This window comes from Lactuca virosa, chromosome 6, assembly GCF_052849685.1.
Source record: "Lactuca virosa cultivar CGN04683 chromosome 6, Lactuca_virosa_CGN04683_v6, whole genome shotgun sequence".
Taxonomy (NCBI): domain Eukaryota; kingdom Viridiplantae; phylum Streptophyta; class Magnoliopsida; order Asterales; family Asteraceae; genus Lactuca; species Lactuca virosa.
This window is the reverse complement of record NC_136431.1, coordinates 264,890,591-264,901,648: the sequence shown is the minus strand read 5'-3', so window position 1 is coordinate 264,901,648 and position 11,058 is coordinate 264,890,591. Positions and strand designations below refer to the sequence as shown.

General features: G+C 39.8%; 1 protein-coding gene across 1 annotated transcript; it reads right to left on the bottom strand.

Moving 5' to 3' along the window:
* Positions 1 to 344: 344 nt before the first annotated feature.
* On the bottom strand, positions 345 to 773 carry LOC145122506 (uncharacterized). The gene has a single exon (XM_079058101.1). The coding sequence runs from the start codon at positions 771 to 773 to the stop codon at positions 345 to 347; it is 429 nt and encodes a 142-aa protein (XP_078914227.1).
* Positions 774 to 11,058: the final 10,285 nt, after the last annotated feature.

The window sequence follows — 11,058 nt, the reverse complement described above, 5'->3', positions numbered from 1 at the left end:
ACGGAAATCTCCAAGCCAATACCTCACATTACGGTACGGTGCCATAAAACCTCGAATGTTTGCATAGGCGGCATCACAAAGATAATATTATTTATCTGTAAAAAAAACAAAAAAAAAGTCATTTATTTTTCAAGCTAAGATAAAACTATTTAAATAACCATAAACTTACCTCGTGGTGGAAGCGGGTATGGTGCATGTGGATTTGCTAATACTTCTGATAAAATTATAGAATCGTGTGCTATCCCTTCCCAACCGGCCACAACAAACGTAAACATCATGTTGAAGTCACATATTGCCAATACGTTTTGGTAACAATCGCCTTTTCCCCTACTTCTATATAAATCCTATTTGTTTGCAGGGACAACAACATGTATCAAAGTACCATCAAGTGCACCAACTGCTCCCTTGAACACACACTGTAGCCTCCTATTATGTCCCAGAATGTTTGGATTCGGATTAAAAGAAGTTGGCACTATAATGTCATGTGCGAAAAGCAACATTTTGTCCAACACTTCATGAAAAAACTTATGAATTGTTTGCTTTGAGTGTTGAAATCTCCGCTTGATAATCACATAACGTTGGTTATAACCGATGATCATCAAAAACATATCCATCTTCTCCTCAACCGACACATGTTTGCTATCCTTTAACATGTAGTTTACTCTAAAATGAGCACATAGCCGGAAAAATGATTCACAGGACATGCGTAGCACTTCAAGACATTGCAGAGGATTACGGTGAAGTAACTCTAACGTAAATTCATGTCCCGTCATTTCCGAATCGTTGTCCCGCACTCGTTTGACACCCCTCTTCCAAAAGTAGCGGACGTACAAGTACATAAGAATTATGAGTAGTATCTTTTTTTCGTGATCCATACAAACCTATTAATCAACAAAACATAACATAACATAAGATAATAACATAACATAAGATTCAAGTACCACAAACATATCATAAATCTCAAGTACCAAAAAAACATAACATAAATTTCAAATACCAAATAACATAACATAAATCTCAAGTACCACATAACATAACATTCAAGTACCAAATACTACAAATAACATTCAAGTAGCAAATAACCAAAAAACATAACCATATAGTTCCAAAACATGCAATTAAAACCTAAACAACTCAAACATATAAACTTAACGAACAATCTTTCCATCCTTTAAAACTCCTAAACTTGTAGCTGTCATCTCCATCTATCCTCTTAATATTTGTGGATCATTAGGCAAATTTACCCACATCTCTCTTATATTCATGGTCCCTCCAAAAATGTGATATGCAGCAAATCGTAGAGGGTCTACTAGGTCTAACTCGAGCAACTCAAGCTTCTCTAAACATTAGGGAATTGTTGGCCCTTGAGTCAAATGGCGTAGAGCTTTTTGCATCTCCAGTGCTAAATCATCAGCAGTAATAGAAGCTTTAGGCGAGGCACAAGAAGGTGGATTAGGTGAGGCACTAGGAGCTCGAGGTCTAGGAGTTGAGCAAAAAAATTTGTTATAAGAACAATTATATCATAAATCAACATATAAATATATATTCAGATCGACACCAAGAAATATATACTTTTTTTCTTGTTTTGAAAGCATTAATTTAGTGGATCCTTAGGAAACAGGTATGCAGGGTATTTCTTAATCTAAAAGAAGTAAATCAACTGATCGTCATTCTAAGTACTTAAACATAACACAATATATAAACATATGATTCGAAGTTCAAATACTTAGATTAAGTTAAAAAAAAATTCAATCTGCTTAATATTGCAACATATAGTGGAATCGTAGCCTTGCTTCTCCACAATTCATATACTTGGATTAAGTTTAAAAAAATCAAGTTGCATGGTTGTGTTTGTACTCAAATCGAAATCAGAAAAAAAGCAAAAAAAAACCCTAACCTGTTGAGTGGCGGTCGACTGGCAGCAGAAAAGACGAGCGGCGAGCGGCAGCGGCGAGTGGCGGCGGCGATCGGTGTGTGGCGACAAGAGACCGGCGATTGGTTCTTCCGTTCTTGGTCGATGGAGACTGGAGAGCGAACTCGTTGAGGATGCGGCGATTGTCCGCTTTTTTTTTGTTTAGATTAGGTTAGAAGCGGTGATGTAACATACACGTTTTGAAATCGTGTTATGTAGTTCGAGGAGTTTATAATATTATGAAATATTATGAGAAATTGAGTGTTAAGTTCTAACAGATAGTTTTTACTAGAAATGAAGTAAAACTATGTTTAGAATCACTCATAAAATATTGGAAGTCTTATGAGATTCCAATTAAAAGCCAAATAGTGAAATTTAGCGAAAATATAAAATTTGAAATAAGTAAAATTTTATTATTGAAAGTTGTACATAATCTCGTTAGAAACATGTAGGTGAAAACCTCGTCGAAATCCGAGTTATAACGAAGAAGTTATGACCAATCGAAGATCCGCCACAAAACCGGCACGGTGCCGAATGACGTAAAAAGTGAGTTTTTGGAAAACTACTTTTTAGCCTTAGTTATCTAAATGAAAGTCGTAGTATTCGTTAAACCGAGAAGTTCGATAAAAAGAACGCCAAAATCTGACTTCATATGAGGAAGTTATGATTTTTCTAAGTTTCAGCTTAGCAGTAGACAACTAAAAACTCGAATTTTAGATCGAGTCATTTTAGCCAACACAACCTAAACGAGAATCGAAGGCCTTGTCATTAGCAGTACAACGGTAAAAAGTCTGACGAAAACGGACATCGGATGAAGAAGTTATGAATTTTTAACGGATTTTCCAGTCCCGGTCTGTTAAAAATAATAATATAAAAATAAAGTCAAAATTTTCCGACGAAGTCTAAACAAAAGTTGTAGAGCATAATTTTCTCTACGCGCGCATATAAAGAACGTCAAAAACGGAGCCCGTATGAGAAAGTTATGGATTTTACAAGATTGGGCACAATTTTCGAAAAATTTCGGAAGAGTCATCTTTGGACACGTCACCCTCGCATGCGAGGCTTCCACGTGTCGAACATGTGCTCGCTGCTGATTGGACCGCCATCCGCGTGTCACCCGTTGATTGGTCCGAAGTGCTGGCCCGAACCGAGGAGTACCGCGTCATCCGACCAATCCGAAGCTCGCAGGTGTCCATCCGAAGCAAGCCAGCTGCCAAGTCCGAACCTCGCCATTCTGCCGCGTGGCCTTCGCACCAGCTACCTCCTCGCATGCGAGCCACGTGCTCGCTTCTCCTAGCCTCGGATCCGAGCCTTCGGACCTCCTCCCCTATAAATAAGACCCATGCGAGCCTTCCCGGGTATTTTGAGAAATTTGCCACTTTCACCCCCCTTTTTGATATTTTTACTATCTCGACATCCCCCGAAGCCCCGATATCATTTTTAGCACCCGAAACGCGCCCCAAGATTCCCGAGAAGCCCGAAAAATTTATCTTTTCGGTTTCGAACCTCTACCTTCGCAGAGCCCGGTTTTCAACGAAGAAAGTCATATTTAGAGCCGAAGTGCTGCCCAAATTACTATTTTAACCCCCGGTTATTTCACGGTGAGTTTAATATATAGGAACAATTGTATGTTATGTGTTATATGTGCTAAATGCTTTCCTGAGTTATTTTTGTTTTTATACTCTTGATCATGTAGAACATGTCTCGTATCACTTTTGGTATTGGCTTTGAGCCTCTGGCCATGTAGAGCATGTCTCGTATTATTCTGGTATGGGGTTTATGCCTTTGGCCATGTAGAGTATGTCTCGTATCACTTCTGGTATTGGCTTTGTGCCTTTGGCCATGTAGAGCATGACTCGTATAACTTCTGGTACTGGCATAGGGCTATGTAGGGCTGAAAGCCTTTATATTCTAGCAAAATGATATTCCTGAGTATTTTATGTGCCATTTGGGCCAAAGTGTTATTGATGTATATCAAGTATGGAAATTGTTATGTCTCGGTGATTGTATATTTTGAATCAAATCATTGATTGATATGGAAAGTTGGTCACATGATTCACATATGCCTTTGTTGTTCCTTGTTCCTCTTTGCTTCTACCATACTGAAGTATATATATTGTATAACGTTATATTGTATCTATTATTGAACTCACTAAGCGTTACCGCTTACCCCTCTCAATGTTTAACAAATTTGCAGGAGATAAGTAACCAGTATGGTTATATACTATCGGAAGATGTAGAATAGATTTTTGCTATTACTTTTGTACTTCGGTTTATGTATGTGTAAAATTACAATATCCTGGGTAGTTATGTAAATATTAAAACATAGTCGGTTTGTATCCAATCCTTTGTAATCACTTTATCAATGTAAGATATTGTTTTATAAATATGCATGTAGCATGTTTTGGAGTAACTATATTATCAAGTATGAAAGTTTGGGTCTTTCAGAAATATGAAAGTATAGAAAGGGGTTCTTTCAATCATGGTATCAGAGCAGTGGTTTAAGTGAACTAAATTCCACGGATTGGTATTTAGACTTAAACTATTGGAAGTTCAATATATGAACTTAATTATTGTAAGTATAGGGATACAAACCATAGGAAACATTTAAGTAAAAGTATTAGGTAATAATAAACCCTAATATTCTAAAATACAAAGTTACTCCATATTGCAGAGCAATGGCTGATGAGGTTAGTAGTCATACCCCTGAGGTTGGTGGAGGTCCTCAACCTGAGGAAGTGAATACTCCAGTATCTCCTCGTGAGGAGCGACTATTGGGTAAACTTACTGATATTATTCGGCATACTTTTGAAGAGCACAAAAAGAATGGTGATAAAGGAAAAGAGAAAGCCACTGGAGAATTTTCAAAAGGAGAGGTGAACCGTCCCTCCTTCAAAAATTTCAAGAGTAATGGTGCTACGGAGTTTTCAGGTGTTCTTAATCCCATTGTTGCTCTTACCTGGATCCAGAACACAGAGAAAGTGTTTCGTATTTCTCACGTGGATAATGAAGACAAGGCTAATTATGCTTCTGCTATGCTCGTCGAAGAAGCCTTGGTTTGGTGGGAAGCAACATATGAAGCTCTCAACGAGTATGACCAGGAGAATTTATCCTGGGAGATGTTCAAAACTCGTTTGCTAGAGAAGTATTGTCCTCTAGACATGAGGAGGAGATTGGAGAAAGAGTTTCTGGAGCTTAAGCAAGAAGGAATGACCGTGAATGAGTATGAAACTCAATTTAATCAAAGAGCACGGTTTGCCGCAAAGTATATTCCCACTGAAGATGATAAAATTCCGTTATTCTTGGATGGACTGCGGTATGAGATCCGCGATTTTGTAGTTAATCGGGATGTCCTGTCCTTTGACAAAGTTGTTGAGTATGCTCGAAAGCGTGAGCATGACTTAGACATACGTGGTGCCACTTTTTCTGTTCCAAAGCATTCACGTATCGATCAAACTGTTCTGGTTTCCTCTATTCCACCAGCTCGATCTGTTCAATTTGATTCTAATGCAAGAGAGCAATCTCAGAGCACCATTCGTGGTCGTGGTAGATCACAATCTTTTTCTCTTCAGTCGCCATCATGTATAAAATGTGGAAAGAATCACCAGGGCCAATGCAGAACAGAAAAAGCAGTGACCTGTTATGGATGTGGAGAAATGTGTCACATAAAGCCTGTTTGTCCAATGAAGAGTGTTACATGCTTTGCTTGTGGTGTTACCGGCCACAGGAAGCGTTTTTGTCCTACTCTTACTAGTCAAATGGCGGGAAGTCAAGTTTCCGTTCAACAACCAAGGAATACTCCAAAGGAGGAGGTGCCAATAGCTAAAGGCCATGCATTTCAGATTACCACGAAGAGACACGCAAGGACCCAAATGATGTGACGGGTACATTTCTCGTAAACTTTAAATCTGCTCACATCTTATTTGATTGTGATGCCTCAAATTCTTTCGTGCCTTATAAATTTGCATATTCTTTTCAAAATTGTTTGTTACGCAATTGTCCAATCGTTTCATATAGATAACATAGGAAATATATCATTACTTGCTGATAAAGTCTATAGAGATAGTGTCATAGGAATTGAAAGTTATAACCTTTCTTGTTAACCTGATTCCCATCTTCTTGCCCAACTTTGATAATATTCCCGGTATGGAATGGTTGTTAAAGAACACACTCAGGTGTGAAAAGTTTCTTTATGAAAACTTATAAATGGTGACTTGGGAACTGCGAGACAATACTTGGGACGAGTATGAGTAGGTGTGAATACTAGTAGATGCCTATACTACTGGAAGCACATGACTCACACTTGGATCAGGGAAAGTCACAAGGTTACCAAGAAGCTAGTAATCGATTCCGTTTTTGTTCGAGTATGTCATTACCTTCGTTTCGGTGATGACTAAGAAGATGATTTTCGTTCAGACCTTAATGGTCGTAAAGAATTGAGTCCGACTAAAATATAGATCTGCGAAGTGAATTGATTGGTTCAGAGAACCATGTCTCGCATAGTGGCGAAATTTCAGTCAGAGAATTTAAGAAGGAGATGGACAGACGGAGAAAAAAATCCGAACAATAGAAGATATGCTTTGTACATATGTCTTGAAGTGAAGTTCGTGCTTGTCAAGTGGAAAAACCATCGAGGCCCAAATTATACTTAGGTAAAATAGGAATGAGATAAGAGCGAAATATCCTCATTTGTCTAATTGTTGTGATTTCGGGGACGAAATCCTCAAAAGGAGGAGGTATTTGTAACATACACGTGTTGAAATCGTGTTATGTAGTTTGAGGAGTTTATAATATTATGAAATATTATGAGAAATTGAGTGTTGAGTTCTAACAGATAGTTTTTACTATAAATGAAGTAAAACTATGTTTAGAATCACTCATAAAATATTGGAAGTCTTATGAGATTCCAATTAAAAGCCAAATAGTGAAATTTAGCGAAAATATAAAATTTGAAATAAGTAAATTTTTATTATTGAAAGTTGTACATTATCTCGTTAGAAACATGTAGGCGAAAACCTCGTCGAAATCCGAGTTATAACGAAGAAGTTATGACCAATCGAAGATCCGCGACAAAACCGACACGGTGCCGAATGACGTAAAAAGTGAGTTTTTGGAAAACTACTTTTTAGCCTTAGTTATCTAAATGAAAGTCGTAGTATTCATTAAACCGAGAAGTTCGATAAAAAGAACGCCAAAATCTGACTTCGTATGAGGAAGTTATGATTTTTCTAAGTTTCAGCTTAGCAGTAGACAGCTAAAAACTCGAATTTTAGATCGAGTGATTTTTAGCCGACACAACCTAAATGAGAATCGAAGGTCTCGTCATTAGCAGTACAACGGTAAAAAGTCGGACGAAAACGGACATCGGATGAAGAAGTTAAGAATTTTTAACGGATTTTCCAGTCCCGGTCTGTTAAAAATAATAATATAAAAATAAAGTCAAAAATTTCCGACGAAGTCTAAACGAAAGTTGTAGAGCATAATTTTCTCTACGCGTGCATATAACGTCAAAAACGGAGCCCGTATGAGAAAGTTATAGATTTTACAAGATTGGGCACAATTTTCGAGAAATTTCGTAAGAGTCATCTTTGGACACGTCACCCTCGCATGCGAGGCTTCCACGTGTCGGACATGTGCTCGCTGTTGATTGGACCGCGGTCCGCGTGTCACCCGCTGATTGGTCCGAAGTGCTGGACCGAACCCAGGAGTACCGCGTCATCCGACCAATCCGAAGCTCGCAGGTGTCCATCCGAAGCAAGCCAGCTGCCAAGTCCGAACCTCACCCTTCTGCCGCGTGGCCTTCGCACCAGCTACCTCCTCGCATGCGAGCCACGTGCTCGCTTCTCCTAGCCTCGGATCCAAGCCTTCGGACCTCCTCCCCTATAAATAAGACCCATGCGAGCCTTCCCGGGTATTTTGAGAAATTTGCCACTTCCACCCCCCTTTTTGATATTTTTACTATCTCGACATCCCCCGAAGCCCCGATATCATTTTTAGCACCCGAAACGCGCCCCAAGATTCCCGAGAAGCCCGAAAAATTTATCTTTTCGGTTTCGAACCTCTACCTTCGCAGAGCCCGGTTTTCGTGAAAACTCCCGGTTTTCGTGAAAACTCCCGGTTTTCAACAAAGAAAGTCATATTTAGAGCCGAAGTGCTGCCCAAATTATTATTTTAACCCCCGGTTATTTCATGGTGAGTTTAATATATAGGAAGAATTGTATGTTATGTGTTATATGTGCTAAATGCTTTCCTGAGTTATTTTTGTTTTTATACTCTTGATCATGTAGAACATGTCTCGTATCACTTCTGGTATTGGCTTTGAGCCTCTGGCCATGTAGAGCATGTCTCGTATTATTCTGGTATGGGGTTTATGCCTTTGGCCATGTAGAGTATGTCTCGTATCACTTCTGGTATTGGCTTTGTGCCTTTGGCCATGTAGAGCATGACTCGTATAACTTCTGGTACTGGCATAGGGCTATGTAGGGCTGAAAGCCTGTATATTCTAGCAAAATGATATTCATGAGTATTTTCTGTGCCATTTGGGCCAAAGTGTTATTGATGTATATCAAGTATGGAAATTGTTATGTCTCGGTGATTGTATATTTTGAATCAAATCATTGATTGATATGGAAAGTTGGTCACATGATTCACATATGCCTTTGTTGTTCCTTGTTCCTCTTTGCTTCTACCATACTGAAGTATATATATGGCATAACGTTATATTTCATCTATTATTGAACTCACTAAGCGTCACCGCTTACCCCTCTCAATGTTTAACAAATTTGCAGGAGATAAGTAACCAGTATGGTTATATACTATCGGAAGATGTAGAATAGATTTTTGCTATTACTTTTGTACTTCGGTTTATGTATGTGTAAAATTACAATATCCTGGGTAGTTATGTAAAATATTAAAACATAGTCGGTTTGTATCCAACCCTTTGTAATCACTTTATCAATGTAAGATATTGTTTTATAAATATGCATGTAGCATGTTTTGGAGTAACTATATTGTCAAGTATGAAAGTTTGGGTCTTTCAGAAATATGAAAGTATAGAAAGGGGTTCTTTCAGGTGAGAAGAGGTAGACCCAATGTTGTTTGGGACAGAGGACGGGAAGAGGTTTTTGAGCCCGAAGCCTTTTAATAAAAAAACTGCTGTGAACTTAAAAGTGTTGCGCGTGTGCTGCGCCGCGTAGCACTAAGAGGTTAGAAGAGCTTTTTTTAAAAAAACAAACACAACCTAAGATTCATTCAAGATTTCCCCAAGATAGTGGTTCCCTTGACCCGGTTAACGAAGAATACTGTCACTTTTTTTTTGGGGTGGGGGGGGGGGGGGCTGAGCATCAGGCAACTTTTGAGATTCTGAGGCGGAGATTGTGTGAGGCGCCGATTCTGACCCTGCCGGAGGGTGTAGAGGACTTTTTGGTGTATTGTGATGCATCAATCACATGTTTGGGTGTAGTACTAATGCATCGGGGTCATGTGATCGCTTACGCTTCGAGGCAGTTGAAGCCTCATGAGGCGAATTATCCTACGCATGATTCAGAGTTGGGGGCTGTGGTGTTCGCCCTCAAGATTTGGTGACATGACCTATATGGGGTCCATTGTACTATTTACACTAATCTCAAGAATCCGAGGTATTTGATGAATCAGCCAAATCTAAACTTGAGGCATCGTAGATGGTTGGATGTGGTGAAGGATTATGATTATGAGATGCTTTATCACCCGGGGAATTCTAATGTGGTGGTCGACGCTCTCAGCCGCAAGGCAGTTACTGCCCCGATCAGGGATGTGTGTTTGAGGATGAGAGTGATTACCTCAATCTTAGAGCAAATTCGAGAGGCTCGGGGGGAGGCTATGAAGGAAGAGCACCATAAAGGTGAGCTCATAGTGGGTCAGGTGGCTTCCTTTGATTATGAAAGTCAGGGATCATTAACCCTTCATCGGAGAGTGTGGGTTCCATAACGGGGTGGTGCACACCAGGTATTGATGGAGGAGGCGCACAAGTCGATATTATCTTTTCATCCCAAAGCGACAAAGATGTATAGAGATCTTCAGCTTGACTATTGGTGGTCATGCATGAAGCGGGACCTGGTATGTGGAGAGGTGCTTAAATTGTAGGAAAGTCAAGGCTGGGCATCAATGACCTCACGGAAAAATGAAGTCGTTGGGAGTTCCCGTTTGGAAATGGGAAGATATTACGATGGATTTATCACAAAGTTGCCGTGGACGGCATGCGGAATAGATTTGATAGTCACCGTGGATTCATTGACTAAGAGCGTGCATTTTATTCCGATCCAGGAGAGTGTTTTGGCAGAGAAACTTGTCGATATCTACATCTGGGAGGTGGTGCCACGGCATGGGGTGCCATTTTCTGTGGTCTCTAATAGGGATGTTTGGTTTACTTCAAGGTTCTAGAAGAGATTCCACGAGGAGTTGGGTACTCGTCTGCACTTCAGCACGACTTTCCACCCACAGACTGATGGTTAGAGTTAACGGACTATCCAGACAGTGGAGGAGATGTTGCGGGTATGTGTACTAGATTTTAGAGGGAGTTGGGATATGTATCTTCCTTTAGTGGAGTTTTTGTATAACAATAGTTATCATGCCAGCATTGATCGACCTCCTTTTGAGATGTTCTATGGTATGAAGTGTAGGACCCCGATATGTTGGGTTGAGGTTGAATAGGGAGTTATGGGGAAACTAAGGTTGTACTCAAGACAACATAACTGATTCAGTAGGTTCACGGCAGACTTTAGAAAACACAGAGCCAAAATAAGAGTTACAGAGATAGACATCGGTCAGACTTAGAGTTCCAGGTTGGGGACATGGTACTCCTGAAGGTGTCACCTTGGAAAGATGTCATCCAATTTAGGAAGCAGGGAAAGCTAGGCCCCAGGTATGTTGTTTGAATCTTCCAGAGGAGCTCATTCAGATCCATAACACTTTTCATGTTTCCCAGCTATAGAAATGTTTGGTTGATGATTTCACAGTGGTTCCATTGGAAGACATTCAGGTGCATTATAGCCTAAATTATATAGAGAGACCAGTGGCGATCCTTGACAAGAGGACGAAGACTCTGTAGAACAAGGTTGTGGATATCGTGAAGGTGCAGTGGCAACACCGAAAGGGTTCAGAATGGACGT

Excerpts from the sequence above, each read along its gene's own strand:
- LOC145122506 (XM_079058101.1), bottom strand. The coding sequence starts at position 773 with ATGACGGGACATGAATTTACGTTAGAGTTACTTCACCGTAATCCTCTG.